Source organism: Jaculus jaculus, chromosome 3 (assembly GCF_020740685.1).
Source record: "Jaculus jaculus isolate mJacJac1 chromosome 3, mJacJac1.mat.Y.cur, whole genome shotgun sequence".
Classification (NCBI taxonomy): Eukaryota; Metazoa; Chordata; class Mammalia; order Rodentia; family Dipodidae; genus Jaculus; species Jaculus jaculus.
Genome location: NC_059104.1, coordinates 88,461,316 through 88,479,884, shown reverse-complemented (window position 1 = coordinate 88,479,884; position 18,569 = coordinate 88,461,316). Strand labels below are relative to the sequence as shown.

Genomic DNA, 18,569 nt, shown 5'->3' with positions numbered 1-18,569 from the left:
AGGGTGCAGAGGGGTGGGAGGGAGGGGGTGGTAGTCCACAAAGGCTACCACTTGGAACTAGAATGGATCTCATTTGATCAAACCAAAAATTAGGGTGGGGGGGGGTGCAAAGGGACCTAGGTCGAAACCAACCCCCTTTGACCCAACTAAATTTCCTGCTCACAGCAGCATCTCTGGGACTTCTCATACCTTCCTTCCCTTATTGGTGGTAATCTTTGGGCCACAATGGCAGAAAGAAGGAGACAACATGGTACCCAAAGGCTTTAATTACTGATATTCCCCCTCACCACCCTCAGGAATCAGAAGTCAGACAACCATAGAGAGCTTGGACTTGGCCGTCAAAGTGCTGGCAGATGGGGACCTCTCCAGGAGCCCTTTGCTATAATCCGCCCTCATAGAAGTTTGCTCAGAAACGCCAGGAGCCGTGGCGTCCTCCCTGAAGGATAAAGGCAAATTCTTTCAGAGGCTAGAAGCATCCTTCAGGCAACAACCATCCTCTAACCCAGGAACTTCTCAGTTGTACTGTCACAGTTGTACTGTACAGGAAAACATCTGTCCGAACTCTGGTTACAGTGAAGATTCCAGCCCTTGTCCCTAAAACACAGATTCTGCACTAGGAGACATAAGAAATGGCTCATATCTGAATGGTTAGCAAGTTCCTGGTAGTTTTTATCTAGGTACACGTATAGACTTTAAGAAGCGATGCTTTGGCCAGGCGTGGTGGCACACGCCTTTAATCCTAGCACTCGGGAGGCAGAGGTAGGAGGATCGCCGTGAGATCGAGGCCACCCCGAGACTACATAGTGAATTATAGGTCAGCCTGGGCTAGACTGAGACTCTACCTCGAAAAAAGAAAGAAAAGAAAGAAAATGAGGCTTTGATCCCTATGCTTCACCCCAGCTAAAGTGTGTGAAAGTTAACACTTTTACCTAGAGTGTGTGAAAGAAGCCATTTGCCATCCTTTTTTGATTGTCCCACTCAAAAGAACGAAACTTGAGTCAAATGCAACTAGGGCATCCACCTCCCACCACTACTCCCAGGTGGTTCAAACACATAAACAAATACCTTAAAGGAAAATAAAAACATTAAGTGTGGGGGCTGGAGAGATGGCTTAGCGGTTAAGTGCTTGCCTGTGAAGCCTAAGGACCCCAGTTGGAGGCTCCATTCCCCAGGACCCACGTTAGCCAGATGCACAAGGGGACGCAGGCGTCTGGAGTTCTTTTGCAGCGGCTGGAAGCCCTGGCGCGCCCATTCTTTTTCTCTCTCTCTCTCTCTCTCCCCCTCTTTCTGTCTGTCGCTCTCAAATAAATAAACAACAAAATTTTTTTTTATAAATCCACTAAGTGTAAAGAGGATCTGGGAAGTCCTGCATACTGAGCCATCCCTGACTCCCATCAGGTCTATCTTGTCACCAAATGCCAGTGCTGAGCAGCATTCCCTTTCTAAACATTTTTCATAGCATCAGCTTGAGGGCTGTAGGCACCCAGATTCAGCCCAAGCTTTCTCATTCCTCTGTGCATCACCTCCAGACCTCCTGGCTCACCGAAGGTCACTACCCCCATATGTTTCCTTGGGCGTCTTCTTCCTTTCTTTCTGGAACCTGATCAGGCAGAAGGCAGCGACTGACAGCAACAGCACACCCAGGAGCACCCCAATCAGTGTTCCGGCCACTCGGCCTTCAGAGGAGTCTAAGGAGACAGGATCATCAGAGCTGCAGAACGTTGTTAGTCCACCCACAGACAGCTTCATGCAGCCTCCCCAAGCCAAACCTTCCAGCCAGCCTAGCTTCTACTCAGCTTCTCCTACCAGTTACAGAGAGGGTGATCTCACAGGAGGCACTGCCCATCTGGTTGCTGGCTACACAGCGGTAGGTGCCCGAGGAAGTCAGGGAGAGATTGGTGAGAATGAGCTGGCCAGACACTTCATCTAATGGGTACAGAGGAAGTGTGTTATCACTCATTCAACTCACAGTGAGCTAATCCTAGGATAGCACAATTGATGTCATCACAACCTATCAGGAAAGGGCTAGCCTCATTTGATTAGTGGGAATACTGGCTCAGAGAAAGTGAATGATTTGACAAGATCCAGAGGATTTCCAAAGCCAATGCAACTGCTGTGCTCTTTCCACCCCACACAGCTGCCTCCTCAGGGATGTAGGAACCCCATACACAGGAAGGCACTGGAATTTCAGGTGGGATGCTTACTAGCTGAGATCAGATCCTGGCTAGGGGTAAAAGTTTTGATCACTAAAATGTGCATTATCTCTAAGCTGATCCAAGTGCTTTTCTAAACTACTTTTGCTGTAGAAGGTAGAGACAATATCATGAAGTGGTCTGGGGAAGGGAGTGTGCATGAATACAGGGGTTTGCTGGGCCTGAGACTACAGGAAGAGGCAAGACAAATGAAGCCAGCAGGAAAGAGCCAGGAAGCGAAAGTTTTAAGGTATTTGACTCCTAAGAAACCTTCACCAAGTGATTGAAGCTGATCTATGCTACTCTGGTTTCTTCTCTAAGAAATCTGGAAGTTATTCATCACCCTTAAGAAAGCTCCAAAAAGGAGACAAGTAGAGACATAAGACTGTCCCTTGCTCATTGTACTCTTCAGGGACATCAGGAACACATTTAGCTTGAGAAATATTCCCAAGAATCCAGCCATAAACTGCAGTAAGACTGACAGGAAGGGAACAATACAAGGAAGAAGCAAGGAAATGAATAGGGGCCATTCTCATAGCCCTCATCACAGAGCTGGTGTTACAGGGTGTGGGATTTAGAGACCATATCTTCTCAGGTTTCCAGTCCCCTCTGCCTAATGTCCTGGGCCCTTACCTTGAACCATACTGTCAGGAGAAGGTGTAGGAGATCCAAGGTGTACCCAGTTGTATACTGGCTTGGGGGCTCCCTCAGAAGAGCTGCATCTCAGTGCAGCAGAGCCTCCCACAGAAGTTGTCCCGCTCTGACTGCATAAAGGTCTATTGGGGGGCACTGTAGAAACCACAGAAGTACCTCAGCACTCCAACAACAGACCTCTTATAAAGTACTACATTTCTTGCTTTAATACCTCTGCCAAGTAGTGGTCTACTTCTCTCCACCCATCACTGCATCCCCAGGAAGTGATTTTCACTACTGGAAATTCTGAGTGGTAACAAATTCTTCCCCGTGCTGAGCCAAAGTCTATGTGAATATAGTATCCGCCCATTGGTTCCAGTTCCTAGCCTCTGGGTCCATAAAGAGAAATTAAAATCTCTCCTCCACAAAACAGACCTTGGGATATTTTAATACAGCAGTCATCTTAGGTCTCCTTCCATCTAAGCATTCCTTGCCTCTTTCAACATTTCTTCTTGTTCACCTTTCAATAGGCTCTGATTTGGGGTGAGGCGGAAGTTGTGAGCACAGTGTGGTACTGACGTGCTCAGTTGTGGGAATGCTGTTCCTTTAATAGCCACACCCAACTCTCTGTCACTAACATGGGGAGGGACAGATTCCAGATCTGAGATACCAATGGGAGGTTCCTCAGTGATGGTGATGGAGCTAGTGGGGACATGACTCAGATCCCCACATATGGGAAGGGCTTTTTCTCCCTCGAAGACCCTTTGATACCAGGCCCTAAGGGAGGAGGTACTGCAGGTGGTTAAGATGGAGTATGATCATCTAGATTAGAAGTTTTGGGAAAGGGATAGTTTTTCTTGAGGCCCCCAATGCACTTGTGTGCTTGGACTTGGACACAGGACGATTTAGAAGGGCCACTGCACACTTGCAGGTAGGAGAGTGGCTGGTGGATCCCTAGCCTGCCTTACCCAGCACAGTAAGGTTGATTAAGCCCAGCCCATTGGTGTAGAAATCTGGTGGGTTGTTAACTTGGCAGAGGTAGGTTCCAGTATCAGAGGGGCGGACATCGGTCAGCTTCAGAGAGGCCACTCCTCCTGTGGGGGGATTGCGAAGCAGGCTAGCCCGCTCTGCCTTAGAACCGGTAGGATACAGATGGCCATTGGTGAAGTACAGGATCTGAGAAGAGACAGAAGCAGCAAGTCCGCTTTTCTGCCCAGCAGCCAACTCTATAATTCTTCTCCTCAGAAGAGGATATGAGGGAGGGAGGCAGGCACTGCAGCCTGAACAGTGAAGGGGAGGAAGAACATCATGTCAGAGACAGTGGCTCTGGTAACTGAAATTGAGACTGCATTAGCACAGGGGAGTTAGATATAGGAGCTATGGGAGCTGGAGGATGTAGGGCCACAGATACTGCGCAACTCTCAGGAGATACAGAAAGAACCGTACTATGCACCCTCACAACTTCATCCTTTTTGGGCCCTTCTGTCCCTGGCCAAACCCAGTAGATACACCTGCCCCTGGCTCACGGGATGAGATGCGGAGACGGGCTTCCCGGGCTGCACAAAACTCCACTCCAGGACGAAACTGTCTCTCACTGATGTGCTGTAGGTGCAACTCAGCTCTGCAGTCTTGCCCATGGGCGTGCTCAGGGGCTCGGATGGCACGGTCACCTCCACGGCCAGCCCTGGGGCTGAAGATGCAGAGAGAGAGGGGCCAAGATCCCAAACCCGCTGATCTGGAGGGTCTGTCCTACAGGGCAGCAGCCAGGGCACGGACTGGGGCCTCCCTGACCCCTCACTTCAATCCCCTCATTTCTGGAAACCCAAGATTTCTTGAGGGAGGAGCCCCAGCCCTGCGGAGTTTTGTGGGTAAAAGGGTCAAGACTGGGCCTGGTATGAGGATGTGTTGGCAGAGAAGGAAAAACAAAAGTTCTGCGGTGGTAAAACCTAGAGAAGCCGGAGAGGCTGAACTCTCTGGCCAGCCAGCTCACTGCCAACTGCTTTCCTCCACCCTCCGGGCCTTCGTCGCCCCCTCCCCTTGCTGGCCTGGCGCAGTGGCTCTGGGCAGCCAGGCCTGAACTGGCAGGGGTGGGGAGCGGATGGGGGAGAGCCCGGTTCTGGAAGTGGTCCCGCCCAGCCCCTCCTCACCGCTCAGGCACACGAAGCCCAGCAGGGCCCTGCAGACGAAAGGCCTCGCCTGGAGCCTGGCCATAGCCTTGCCGGTCTCCTGGTTCTGGTCTCTTGGTCTGTCTTGGGGGTCTGGGAAAGGGAGCGCCCAAAGGGCTGCCGTCTGGTGCCGGGCAGGAACGAGACTGGCTATCTCAGAGCAAACAAGGGGAGAGGCCGGCACCCTCAGGTAAGAAAATGCTCCTCCCTCCACCTTACCCAATGCTGGAGTCACTTTTTCCTTCTCATTCCCCTCCAATTTTTGGGCCCTATCAGGCAAAGGACTGGGTTTGAGGTGGGCACACTGAAGGCTCAGAACTCGAACTCTACAAAGGAAGTGTCTTTGGAGAAAATGATGTTCTCATCAACACTAGCAAAAGATTTAAACCTTAGGGTGTTAGGCAGTGAGCATGCGCCCCAGGGACAGACCCTTCCAGGCCCTACACAGAATCTTTTGTCTTTCAAGCTTACCTTTTTCCCATTTGCTGGGTAGGAATCTCCATGGAAACTACACCTGCCTCAACATTTCCAAAGCTACCACAGTCTGAGGATAGACACAGACCTGGAGTCTCCACACTTGCAGGGAATGGGGAGAGTGGCACCACATCCCATACCCAGCTCTGCCTCACATAGTTCCCCGGAGGGCAGAAATGTGTGTTTGTTATGGATTCAGTGGTATGGACGGGGAAGCTCACATGAGGTTCCTCTTCTGTCCCCTAAAGAGGACCAAACCCAAGCCCAGGGCACCAAAGATTCAGCAGAAAGTGTCCCAATCATTCATCCCCTTGCTGCTCAGCCTAGCATAGCCTCAGGCTGTTGGCACCTCCCCATCTCACTTGACAGTGAACTACCCTCCTATAGACTCTAGTAGGATTATGCTATGCTAGTAAACTCTGAAGTTGTGTGAGGCCTCCTGGGGACACAGCCTAGGTAGGTAATGTCCTTGGCATCTTCATAAGGTTCAACTTCAGAATATTCTTAGCTGAAAAACTTGATTTGATTCCTAGTCCATACAAATGTAATGCACATTTATTGAAATTTGCAAAATAAAACAAACACAGATTTCAAGTTAGTTTTTAAACCATGTTCCCTATCTCTTGCTCCAACAAAACCTAACCAAGCCAGCAGGACAGGTTATATTAATACAGGGAGCTACCGCGGTAGCAAAGGACGGTATTAGATAAAGGTGAGGTACAGATCACAGAGCCAGGGAGCTCATTGACTAGTAGTCTCCTCCAGAGCCATGAAAAAGGTAGCCAATCTTGGCAGCATTCAGCTAGCCTCATAGAGAGGAGGGCCAGGGTGAGGCCTCTCCCAAATCTCAGGTCCACTTCTTTTTCTCTTTTGACCTTCTAAACATTTGGTCTTACTGAGACCCAGTTTTTCCACAGCAAAGGAAGATGGAGTACAGGACTAAAGGAGGGTGGCTACCCTCCCAAGACTCAGGCCTCTATGACCTCCAGGTGACTCTTACAGGAAGGAGAGATGCCAGATGGTTTAGCCAATAAGTGTCTGGGTCATCACACCAGAGAGCCAGCCTGACTCTGGGCCGGTACCATCACGGGCATAGCACCCATGCGGCTAAGAACAGAGGAAGAAATGCCACCAGGGCTTAGAGATACTGGCTGAGGGTGGGGTCCATCTGTCCTGGGCAGTCTTGGTGAAGACAGGGCCTGGCTAGACAGACTAGGTGTGGGGGTGAATGCACCAGGCCTGGGAGGAGGAGCGTGGGATGGCCGGAGGGCTCGTGCTGATGTGACAGAGGAAAGTGTCCCATTCTTGGAGATTGTGTCTGATCCTTTGGGCCAAGGTAGAGTCCGGGGAGCAATGGCATCCTCCCTGGTCATCAAAGTAATACAGTTAGAAACAGGAGGCACATGCTTTCTCTTACTCCCCCTCCCACATATACACTTTCATCTTCCTCTCCCTTAAAAATCTCTCCATAGCAAGGATGTTACTAACACCCTTCCATTACCTGGGAGCCACTCTCATTCCCAGACTCTGTGAGAGAAGTTAGGAGAGCACACATCTCGAGACCAGGCACACTTACTTGATCTCATTGGCCAGCTCCTCCTTGGTCTTGCCCCGGCGTTGGTACAAGAGGATAAGTCCAGCCAGCAGGACCAATCCAACCAGAGTGCCCACAACAGCTCCAGCAACCACTGCAGCTGTGGGCCCTGAAAAGCCTTGGTGTCAAAGGGGGACATCAAGCCATTCTCCATGCTCTTCAAATTACACTACTCTACTGCCACTATAACATCCTCTCTTTTCCCTGGTAAGAAGTGGATGGAGAGCCATCAGGAAGAAAATAGCTAGTCACTGACCAAACACTTGCTCCCACCTTTGGCCAGAGCCATGTCCTTGGCCTGCCACAGTGAGAGGCCCCAGTAGAAAGGCTTCCTCCCTTTCTGTAGAGGTGCTCTTACCACTGACCACATTTCTCCTTCACTACACTTACCCATCACTGACCTGAGATCACTTCCAGGGTCACGTTGCACTTGGCACTGCCAACCTTATTGTGGGCCTTGCAGACATAGACTCCAGACATGGAGGTGGAAAGGTTGGTGAGCTTTAAGGACCCATAAGTAGGATCTGTGAACACAATTTAGCGATCAGTCTAGAGACCTACTTTCCCTTCCCTGTCCTTCTGGAATGTCCTCTTAGACTCTCTACGAGTCACTGCTTGTCTGTGGCAAAGTCAGCATTCTGGACTCTGCAGACAGGCTAGCTCAACACCTGCTCCATGTCCTGCCATCAGTGTCCCCAACTGATATCTGAAGAGAAGTGAGGGGCAGAAAACCCAAAGCATCAAATTTACAATTGTTTCTGAAAGGCAGTGTGAGAGGAGAAGAACATTTGTGTAGGAACTAGAAAACCTGGGATCCAGATATATCCTATGTGACTTTAAGAAAGTTATTTGAAATTTCTGGGTCCCTATTTCTTCATCTGTAAAATGGGAATAACATGACTTACCTGGTGTGGTTGAGAGGGTTTGATAGGCTAACCAGCACCTTATTCTATGTTAAAGCCTGCTAGAAATTCTTTACGTGCACTGAGTAACTAAAAGTTCACAACAAATCTTTGAGGTAGGTACTGTGTTTTTTTTTTTTTGTTTGTTTGTTTTTTTTTGTTTTTTGTGGGGGGGGGGGCCTTGGGAGATGGCTCACCAGTTAAAGGCACTTTCTTGTAAAACTTGCCAGCCTGGGTTTGATTTTTCAGTATCCCACATAAAGTCAGATGCACAAAGTGGCACAAGCATCTGAAGTTCTTTTGAAATGGCAAGAGGCCCTGACATGCCCATTCTCTCCTTTCTTCCCTCCACCCTCTTTCTTTCATATCAAATAAATAAAAAAGTCTACCTACATGATTTGTTCTTTGCTTGTTATATACATGCAGAAATTATCACATAAAAGCCCACAAATATGTCAAATTAAAATGATAAAAAATTATTAAAGTAAAAGAGAAAAGAGGGCTTAGCAATGAAGGCGCTTGCCTGAGAAGCCTAAGAACCCATGTTCTACTCCCCAGAACCTACCTAAGCCAGATGCACAAGGTGATGTGTGTGCAAGGTTGTACATATGAACAAAGTGGCACACACGTCTGGAGTTCCATTGCAGTAGCTAGAGGCCCTGGCATGCCAATTCATTTCTCTCTGTCTCTCTCTCTCTCTCTCTCTCTCTCTCTCTCTCATGAAAAAAAAGAAAGGAAAATGTCTGAACAGAGAATGCTACTTAAAGGAGTCTCTGTTCAAAAAACAAAAAAGAGAAAAGACCTTTTAAAAATATTTCATTTATTTATTTAAGAGAGAGAGAGAGAGGGGCAGATAGAGAGAGAAAGAGAATGGGCCATGATCTCCAGCCCACACAAACAAACTCCAGACACATGCACCACCTGGCTTATATGGGCACTAGAAAATCGAACTTGGGTCCTTAGTCTTTGCATGCAAGTGCCTTAATGGCTAAGCCATCTCTCCAGACCCCAGTAAAAGGGGTTTTAACATAAATATGCTCAAATGATGCTGAGGGATTAGTTCAGTGGTGAGCTGATGCTTAGCATGTGCAAGACCCTGAGTTCCATCACCAGCACCAAACAAATTTAAAAGGTCAAATAAAAAGCAGAAAAAAGGGCTGGAGAGATGATTCAGCAGTTAAGGTGCTTGCCTATAAAGTCTAAGGTCCTGGGTTCAATTCCCCAGTACCCACATAAAGCCAGATGTACAACATGATGCATACCTCTAGGCTTTGCAGTGGTTAGAGGCCCTGGCACACCCATTCTCTCTATATATCTGCATCTTTCTCTTTCTCTCTCGTTCAAATAAATAAATATTTTTTAAAGTATAAACAAGAAAAGAAAATGTTTGGGCCCACTGCCTAGATGCAACAGTTGCTAACACTTTGCCACTGTACTGGTGTTATTTCTGTTTTCCTCTCCCTACACTCACATTTAAAGTAATACTTCAGAATGCATTTTCAAAAAAAGACTTCATATGCCAGGCATGGTGATGCTTGTCCTTAATCCTAGCACTTGGGAGGCAGAGGTAGGAGGTTTGCAGCAAGGTCAAGGCTAACCTGAGACTACATAGTGAATTCCAGGCCAGCTTGGGTTAGAATGAGATCCTACCTCGAGAAAAGAAAACTTCATATAACCAAAACACCACTGCAAATAATAATAATGATCTTTTGAAATCTTCTAAAATCATCTAATACTTCATATTTAAAATATTCCAGTTGCTGAGCATCATGGTATATGCCTATAATCCCAGCACTGTGAAAGCTGAGGCAGGAAGATTCTGAGTTTCAGGCCAGCCTAGGCTCCATTTCAAAACCCAGTCTCAAAAACAAACAAGATAATTTAGCCAGGTGTGGTGGCACATGACTTTAATCCCAGCACTGGGGAGGCAGAGGTAGGAGGATTGCCATGAGTTTGAGGCCACCCTGGGACTACATAGTTAATTCCAGGACAGCCTGGACCAGAGTGAGACCCTACCTCAAAAAACAACAACAACAACAAAAATCTGGAAACAAAAAGTCTCCTAAAAATATTTCCATAGCTGTTATGTTTAAATAAGGCTAGTAATATAACATACCATTTTACAAAGTAAGGAACTGAAGGCAGAGAACCACAGATTTATTGAATGGCAGAGCTGGGCCCTGCAGCCAGCAATCTAGTTCTAGAGCCCTGAGTCACAGTGCCCAGCAGCACGTGGAAGCATCAGCTACAGTGCCTGTACCTAGTATGGCACCTTTCTCACTCCCGGCTTCATCCTCATTGCTCTCCCTCAGTCTTTTCCAGCATTGACTCCCCTTGTCACCCCAGGCCCTGAGGCATCTCTCACCCATCCATTATCCCAGCCATGATATCTTAATAGGTTCCAGAAATTTCCTTACCTGAAACTGGTGGGAAGAAAACCTGGGAGGATGGAGGCAGCCTCTCCCACTGGTATTGTACAACAGGCTTACCCCGTGGGGACTGGCAGTTTAGGGTTACATTGGTCCCCACACGGGGTACACCCAGAACATGGCAGGAAGGAGTTGCTGGAGGAACTGGGGAAGGAAAAACAGAGTAAAACTCAGTCCCAAACTGGGCATGGCGGTGCATGCCTTTAATTCCAACACTCTGGAGTCAGGTAGGAGGATTGCTGTGAGTTTGAGGCCACTCTGAGACTGACTACATAGTGAATTCCAGGTCAGCCCAGGCTAGAACAAGACCTTACCTCAAAAAAAGTAAAAATAAAAACAAAACAAAACAAAAAAACCCTCAGTCCCAGCTGGGCATGGTGGCTCGCACCTTTACTCCCAGCACTTGGGAGGGAGGCAGAGGCAGGAGGAGCACTATGAATTTGAGGCCAACCGAAAACTACCTAGTGAATTCCAGGTCAGCCTGGGCTACAGTAAGAGTCTACCTCAAAAAGCAAAACAAATAAAAATAAACCTCTGTCCCGAGGGACCCACAGATTCCTTTCCCTCAATACCCTTTGTCACTCCATGTCCCATTCCCAAGCCTTACATTCAGCCACCTGGTAGAGTGACCTGTCTGGCTTTCCTGTGGTGGGGAGGGGAGAGAGTTTGCAGTGCCGTTTCTCACTCACCCAGAACATTCAGTTCTATACTTTTGCTGCTGTGGTCACTGCTTGTATCTTGACCGTATTGCACGGTCACAGAACAGCGGTATGTGCCAGAGTCTTCCTCCCGGAGGGCCTGCAGCCTTAGAGACACGTTCCGTGAGGGCATAGCATGGACGAGGGATACTCGAGGTTTGCTTGATAAGGCCTTATTGATATAGGACAGCACCTAGTGGGGACAGTACACTTGTTGCTAGTTTTTTTTTGTTTTTTTTTTAATTTTTATTAACATTTTCCCTGATTACGAAATATATCCCATGGTAATTCCCTCCCGCCCCACCCCCACACTTTCCCATTTGAAATTCCATTCTCCATCATATTGCCTCCCCATTACAATCATTGTAATTACATATATACAATATCAACCTATTAAGTATCCTCCTCCCTTCCTTTCTCTTCCCTTTATGTCTCCTTTTCAACTTACTGGCCTCTGCTACGAAGTATTTTCCTTCTCACGCAGAAGCCCAATCGTCTGTAGCTAGGATCCACATATGAGAGAGAACATGTGCCGCTTGGCTTTCTGGGCCGGGGTTACCTCACTTAGTATAATCCTGTTGCTAGTTTTTGATGCAGTGTGCCCACAACCTTCTTCCCAAGCTCCTCTTTTGTCTTCTGACCTGGACCAGCTCTCGTTGACCCTCCCTAGCCACCCTCTCACAGCACCACAGTCCTCTTCACCAGAGCTGGTCTGTGGACTGTCTTATGGGAAGTCAGTGGGAAAAGAGATGCCAATGTAAGAGATAATGTGCATGAAAGAAACAATACAAAAGTAGGTCTTTGTAAGATCTGAAAATTGTACAATTGCAGGATGGATATATATCTATATCTACATATATTTCAAATGATCTCCTGGAACACATTTTCTAGGACCTTGTAAGGAGTCCATGCAAGTGAGAGGTTCAAAAATGGTTTCCTTTGCTTCTCTGATGTGTAATGGAAGAAAAGAGAGGAGGAGGTGATGGGAAGAGGTGCCACAGGGCCTCTCTAGGTATACAGGGGCACTGGTTCTGGGTAGAGAGGGGCCTGCATTTGGTAGTACCCAGAGCATGGAGAATGTCAGCATGCAAATATGTGTATTAGTTCATCTTTGCTCAGTCATCAGCCCTCAGCCCCACTCACCTGTCTCTGCTTTTATCTTGTTTTGTTTTATCTTGTTTTATATTTCTATGGAAAACCAAGGGAAAGGAGTCTTTGGGGACGCCTTCATGATGAAAGCAAACACCTCCCCTGTGAAAAAAGGCCTGCTCTTCTGAAACTCCTTCTTCTTTCTGCCCCCATTCTCTAGGCCAGCCCTTCCCTACATCCAGACCTGTATACCACTGATCAATCTCTGGGAAGCTTGTCCCCTCACCTGGTCTAGATCCTTTCCTTTTTGTTGAAAGAACCAAATCAGGAGGGGAACCTCCCACGGCTGGGCAGAAGGACTCTCCCCACGCATCGTGTACCAGGCCGGCAGCACCACATCTTCTCCCTCTATTGCCTGCAACTCTGTGAGGCCGGGGGGCACTTGAAGCTCCAACTGGGCCAGCGAGAAGGACAAGAGGGACGCTGGAGACAGAGCAAGAAACAGTGAGTTCTGAGGACTGGCTCTCCCCTCCCCCGCTCAGCTCAAGGTGCACGCAAAGGGGTAACTGGAGGAACAGCCCTCCCAGGTCCTGCCACTAGAAACCTTGAGGAGACCACTGTCCTGTTTCTCTTCACTCCTAGCCCGTGGGTAGAGCGTGGGGATAAGCACACATTTCTGTCTTTATTCCACTGGTGAGACACACATTCTGAACACTAAGAAAATGGGGCACGTTTTCATAGAAGGGAAGACACCAGGAGAAAGGGTAGACCTACTACTTTTGATCCACACCCCACCTTGCACATGTCCTACACTAATCTCCTTAAGCGAAAGTCAAGGGAGAGTGGCTCTTGAGGCCACCAGTTCTCAGCCAGTTGGTAGAGGGGGTTGGGCAGCGCCCCAGTTACCCATTAACCCCGCGGCTCCTTCTGAACCACGGGGAGTGGGTGAGGACCTCGCGGCCCAGCACCCACGTGGGGTCCAGTGACGACGGGGTTCCCAGGCCTCCTCTCAGTCCCAGCAAGTGAAAGCGCAGGACTAAGACCTAGAAAACCTCAACAGCTCTTTGGGGATCAAGTGATCTGGGCGGGCTCTAAGGGGTCGCTGGGAATGGGAGGCAGAGGTGTCCAGGTCTTCTGAGAAGCACACGGCTTCGCTGGCGTGCACCCCCTGGTCAGAAGGTGGCCTGTGGGGTTGCCTTCAGTTACAGGGCTATTACTGGCCTCGAGGCATCCAGGATTGCTGTTTGCCCTTCCAAAAGGCCAGGGGCATGGAGTGCTTAGCCGCACGGAAAATACCTTTGGGTTAATTTGGAGGCACAGTCCAGCACTCCCCGGCCCTCCTCGGGTGGAGCGCGCGAGCCCCAGCGCTGCCGGCAGCTGACCCGCTGGGCTCCTGGGCAGGATGCGCGCCTCCCCCGCGCTCTTCTTTTCAAAGGTCCCCACCCTGACTCCTTGTCCTTCAAGGCACCCCCTTCCTATTTCCTGGCGGGTCCCAGCGGGCCAGGCAGGAAACTTGTGCCCGGCGATAAGACAGAAGACAATGAAGGGGCGGTCTGTAGACCGGAGGCCAACCAGGAGAAAACAACCCTACCTCAAGGAGCCGGACGCTCCTTGGAGACCCGGCCCGTGGGCCATTCTGCCGCACCAGGCACACCTGGAGCCTTCAAGCGGTGTCCCTTTGGCCGGCCTTTCCGAAGCACTGGGTGAGGTGCCTGTCACGTTCCGCTTGGAAATTGTCCCCAGAGGGGTTCGAGCTCCCTTCTCATTGGGCGCCCCATAGGCCTCCTCCAGGTCCCATATTTATATACACTTTGAAAAAGGGGTGAAGGCATAGGAATGGACACGCTTGGGTCTAGACAACTGGTCCCTGTCCCACATTCTCAGAAACAGGAGCAGAAGAGAGCCTGGGGCTTCCACGCCGTCAGTCCTAGGTGTCCGTTGGAGTGGAAGGCCCCCAACTGGTCACCCCTTATTCCTGGGTTCAGCTAGGAGATGCGGAGTTGCTGGGTTCGAATCAAGGGCTCTGCACCCAAGTATAACAACCTTCTGGCCTGCTCTGAGACCAGGGTTAGCAAGCAGGCGAAGGCCCAAACAGAGCTAATGGGCTGGGTCCCCAAGGCTACTATTTTTAGTTTCCCTCCTCTGAGAAACTCCCCTTGCGGGCTTCTCACGCTCTGGGGGCAGCAGCTCGAGCCGCCCGTCCGCCCCAGGAGCACCCGTGCAGGAGGGCCTGGTCGCCTGGTGCCTCCCCAGGCGCAGTCCGGAGCCCATTTAACCCTCCAGAGGCCAGTGGCAGACAACCCTGGGGGTGACACTGGTAGAAACTTAGACACAGGGCCATCAGCTGGAATAGGAAAATGAGGGGCTGCAAGTGACCGCTAATGGATGTCCATGATGCCCAGACAGCCAATATGGACTTTTCTTTCTCACTTGGAGAGCACACCCCCCCACCCCCCGCAACAGGAAGGGAGGTGGGTAAGCTGAACAGAAGGGAAACGGAAGCTGAGATTGATGAGAGAAACTACGCAGAGTTGAGAAGTTGAGAGATTCTGGTTCAGGCTCACCAAGCCTGGAAGGGAAGGAAACTGTCCAGGCTTTGGTATGGCCAGGGGGCAGGGGAGGAGCTCATGAGACCCATTTCCCTAGAGACCTTAAGACTTCATACCCTAACACCACTGGCACACAGGCCACAGTGAAGGACAGCATGGAAAGGAACTAGGAGATCACCATCAATATCACTCAAAGTCACTCCACATCTTTCCAGGTCTTACTTGCCCTGGCATCTTCCAGCCTATGAAGTGAATTAAAGCAGATGCTGCCAAAACCAGACTGGGTTTGAATGGTGGATAGCCAAAAAGCCTAGGACGCAGCGCATGAAACTCATCATAATGGGTTTAATTCCTACCAAGTCCTGTTCTCCCCTGACACAACACTGGGCCACACTCAAGCCCATGCAGACCTAAGGTGCCCCAGGAGGCTTTCCACACTGCTCCAACACTTGTTTTAAGAGCTTCTCTTCCCTTCCTCTCTGATTCTGCCACCTTCACCATATTTCCCTTGTCCTTTTAGATCTGAAAAAAGATAGCTTGCTAGACACCGGAGGGTGTGCTATATGACAAGTCTTTTCTGGAAGCTGAACTCTTCCCCTATTTCCTGTGTGCACATGAACTCATGGCCAGGCTTTTGGGGTATCTCCCTTGATTTCCAGAGCAGGAAGCAGGAGGGGGCAAAATAGAGACACTTGGGTAGGGAAGTTCTGGACAACTTGTGTCAAGTCTTGGGACCAGGCATTCCCTGGTGAACTTTCACATCAGCTTTCGTGTAGGGTGTGGGAATAAAGAGGGACTGGAGTTAAGTCTCTAAGCTCTTTAGCCGGCATCTCATCTAGCGCCTCAGCGCATCCAGCTGTGTTGGGGGGGGGGGTGGTACAGAGTAGACAAGGATGGCTTCCCCTAACCCATCCCAGAGATAGCTGGAGCCTGCTTTTATATCCCTCTCCCCAACACCACACCACACCCCAACTGGGAGCTGTTGCTGCCCTAGAAGGGAGAGACACCAGCATCAAACAGGGACACCCTGGGGTGCAGAAGGATGGGAGAAGGCAAGAGTCCCAAGCAGAAGCTCAGTCAGATCTCAATCCCAATGTTCTCCCTCCAGGTCAGCTTTCCCTCACCGCACATCCTTAGGCCCTCCGGACCGTGGTTTGACTCACCAAGGGTACTCAGTCCCAGGAACAAAAACCGCAGGTAGTTGGTCGCAGAGGACCCGGCCAGGGAAACCATGGCCCTCCCTGGACCCGACACGGTCAGGGGCAGCAGTTTTGGCACGATGCGTCCGACAGGTGCCAGGGTGCCCCTCAACCCGAATGTGCGTAGGAGCCAGGCCACACTGACAAGGGCGGCTCCAGCCTAAGTCTGAGTGTGTGCGAATGGGGGGGTGGGGACCGACGGCGACAGGGGCGGGGCATTCGAGGGGGTGGAGAGGTCGCCGTCCTCCCGAGCGCGGCGCGGAGTGCGGGTGACTCGCCGCGGACCAGGGTGGGGAGGGTGTCCGCGCGCTCCGACAGCGGGATCCGGCGGCTAAGGTCGGGTTAGTGGTGGTACCCCACGAACCGAACCGGGGAACTACCTACCATTCGGAGTCTCACGCCGCTCTGGCGGTACGGGGTGTTAGGGTGACTGGAAAGGATGGGAGTTTGGGAAACCATCCGAAACCTGGAGCCACCCATACCCGATACCAAAACCCCCGGGGCTCGGAGTTTGGAGGTACTGCGTCCTGGGCTGATACAGGGCGGTCTTCCTGGAAGAGGCAGCGGGGAGCGGCGCGGTGCACGGGCGCGGCGGCTGGAAGGAGACTGCGGGGAGGGGGATGTCAAAGAGACCTAACCCTGACGCTCTGGGTCCATCACCGCGGACAGAGCTGTCTATCGCAAGGCGGCGGAACTGGAAACTGAGGCAGCGGGCCCAGTCCCCAAGTCCCGGAAGGTGCTGGAACTTCACAGGTCTGATGATGACCTGGACAGGCCGGCCGCGGGCACACAGCGCGATTTCCTTTGCTTCCCGGCCGCAGATATCTTCGCGGCCTCCCGCCCCAGCGGTGCACGGCTTAGGCCCATCTGAGCCTTTAATTCTCAGGGCTTAATCTTTCCTCGGAGAATTTAATTTAAACCGGTCTCCCACCCCCACCGGGCGGAGGCAGCTCTGCGCCCTCTGCCGGCTGCGGCTCCTCTGAACGCACCTGCTCTCCCGGCAGCCAGCCAAAACATTTTTCTTAAAAAAAAAAAAAAAAAAAAAAAAAAGATGCTTCAAACATTTGGGCCGCGTAGCAAGGGTCACGTAGGCAGGAGGACAACTGCGGCTTCCCCGCACTGCCGATTCTGGAGGGCGGGCGAGGGGCAGACCTGGCCCGTAGTAAAAACACCGGCCCTACTGAACTGATGCACACCGCGCACCTTAGCGGTGCGGGTGGAATGCTGGGCCTGTTCCCCTTCAGCATTCCCAGTTTTACTAGTCCCTTCAGACCTACAGTCTCTTCCCAGTGTGGCCTGCCTGGCACCTCATCAACCACCTGCATGCGGTGGCTCTGAGAAATACCTGTGCAAACACTGGACTGCTCATGGCACCTCTGGAATCTACCGCTTGGCAGCTCAGTGGCTACAAAGGCAACGAGAGTACCTAGTAGCCAGCCTCCCAACCCTAAATGCACGAACCTTCAAACCAGGGATTGTCAAAATAACCAGGGGCGGACAGATTAATCACTGGGATCTCATGAAATTACAAAGATTTTGCACTGCAAAGGACACAGTGAAAAAAGCAAAGAGGCAACCTACAGACTGGGGAAAAAATCTTCGCCAGCTATATATCTGATAGAGGATTAATATCTAGGATATACAAAGAACTCAAAAGTTAAATAATAAGGAATCAAACAAGCCAATCAAAAAACGGGCTATGGAGCTAAATAGAGCATTCTCAAAGGAAGAAATATGAATGGCATATAAGCCTCTAAAAAGATATTCTACGTCACTAGTCATCAGGGAAATGCAGATTAAAACTACATTGAGATTCCATCTCTCTCCTGTCAGATTGGCCACCATCATGAAAACAAATGATCATAAATGCTGGCAGGGATGTGGAAAAAGAGGAACCCTTCTGCACTGCTGGTGGGACTGCAATCTGGTCCAGCCATTGTGAAAACAGTGTGGAGGTTCCTAAAACAGCTAAAGATTGATCTTCCATATGACCCAGCGATAGCACTCCTAGGCATATATCCTAAGGACTCATCTCATTTCCTTAGAAATATGTGCTCAGCCATGTTTATTGCTGCTCAATTTATAATAGCTGGGAAATGGAACCAGCCTAGATGTCCCTCAAGTGATGAGTGGATAATGAAGATGTGGCACATTTATACAATGGAGTTCTACTCAGCGGTAAAGAAAAATGAAGTTAGGAAATTTGCAGGAAAATGGATGGATCTGGACAGGATTGTACTAAGTGAGGTAACCCAGGCCCAGAAAGCCAAGCACCACATGTTCTCCCTCATATGTGGATCCTAGCTACAGATGGTTGGGCTTCTGCGTGAGAAGAAAAATGCTTAGTAGCAGAGGCCAGTAAGTTAAAAAGGAGACATAAAGGGAAGAGAAAGGAAGGGAGGAGGGTACTTAATAGGCTGGTATTGTATATATGTAAGTACAATGATTGAGATGGGGAGGTAATATGATGGAGAATGGAATTTCAAAGGGGAAAGTGCGGGGGGGGGCATTACCATGGGATATTTTTTATCATTATGGAAAATGTTAATAAAAATTGTGAAAATAAAAAAAATAAAATGGAAAAAAATAATCAGGGGTGGGACCTCTTGGTTTGGGATTTCTATTCCATCGCACTCAGCTTGTCT

The 18,569-nt window shown here is 49.9% G+C and overlaps 2 protein-coding genes across 4 annotated transcripts; both read right to left on the bottom strand.

Moving 5' to 3' along the window:
* Positions 1 to 259: 259 nt before the first annotated feature.
* Positions 260 to 5,380, bottom strand: Vsig2 (V-set and immunoglobulin domain containing 2). Its single transcript, XM_045145877.1, has 7 exons — positions 4,973 to 5,380; positions 4,352 to 4,515; positions 3,794 to 4,001; positions 2,826 to 2,981; positions 1,807 to 1,926; positions 1,544 to 1,688; positions 260 to 436 (listed from the first exon to the last, which is right to left on the bottom strand). The coding sequence occupies exons 1-7, from the start codon at positions 5,034 to 5,036 to the stop codon at positions 307 to 309; spliced, it is 987 nt and encodes a 328-aa protein (XP_045001812.1). The 5' UTR covers positions 5,037 to 5,380; the 3' UTR covers positions 260 to 306.
* Positions 5,381 to 5,996: 616 nt separating this feature from the next.
* On the bottom strand, positions 5,997 to 16,431 carry Esam (endothelial cell adhesion molecule). Of its 3 annotated transcripts, none has more exons than XM_045145875.1 (7): positions 16,309 to 16,431; positions 12,463 to 12,659; positions 11,079 to 11,280; positions 10,378 to 10,533; positions 7,460 to 7,582; positions 7,041 to 7,167; positions 5,997 to 6,829 (listed from the first exon to the last, which is right to left on the bottom strand). In XM_045145875.1, the coding sequence occupies exons 2-7, from the start codon at positions 12,547 to 12,549 to the stop codon at positions 6,511 to 6,513; spliced, it is 1,014 nt and encodes a 337-aa protein (XP_045001810.1). In that variant the 5' UTR covers positions 12,550 to 12,659; positions 16,309 to 16,431; the 3' UTR covers positions 5,997 to 6,510. The 3 variants fall into 3 exon arrangements, with proteins under 3 accessions (XP_045001810.1, XP_045001809.1, XP_045001811.1); XM_045145874.1 differs by lacking the exon at positions 16,309 to 16,431 and adding an exon at positions 15,889 to 16,078; XM_045145876.1 differs by lacking the exon at positions 16,309 to 16,431 and adding an exon at positions 13,473 to 13,487.
* Positions 16,432 to 18,569: the final 2,138 nt, after the last annotated feature.

Coding starts and splice junctions, on each gene's coding strand:
- Vsig2 (XM_045145877.1), bottom strand. CDS start 5,036: ATGGCCAGGCTCCAGGCGAGGCCTTTCGTCTGCAGGGCCCTGCTGGGC. Junction 1,689..1,806: donor GATCACCCTCTCTGTAACTG/GTAGGAGAAGCT, acceptor CTGTCTCCTTAG/ACTCCTCTGAAGGCCGAGTG. Junction 437..1,543: donor TATGGGGGTAGTGACCTTCG/GTGAGCCAGGAG, acceptor TTTATCCTTCAG/GGAGGACGCCACGGCTCCTG.
- Esam (XM_045145874.1), bottom strand. CDS start 15,958: ATGGTTTCCCTGGCCGGGTCCTCTGCGACCAACTACCTGCGGTTTTTG. Junction 10,534..11,078: donor TATAGAACTGAATGTTCTGG/GTGAGTGAGAAA, acceptor TTCCTTCCCCAG/TTCCTCCAGCAACTCCTTCC. Junction 7,168..7,459: donor GACCCTGGAAGTGATCTCAG/GTCAGTGATGGG, acceptor AAGGCTTTTCAG/GGCCCACAGCTGCAGTGGTT.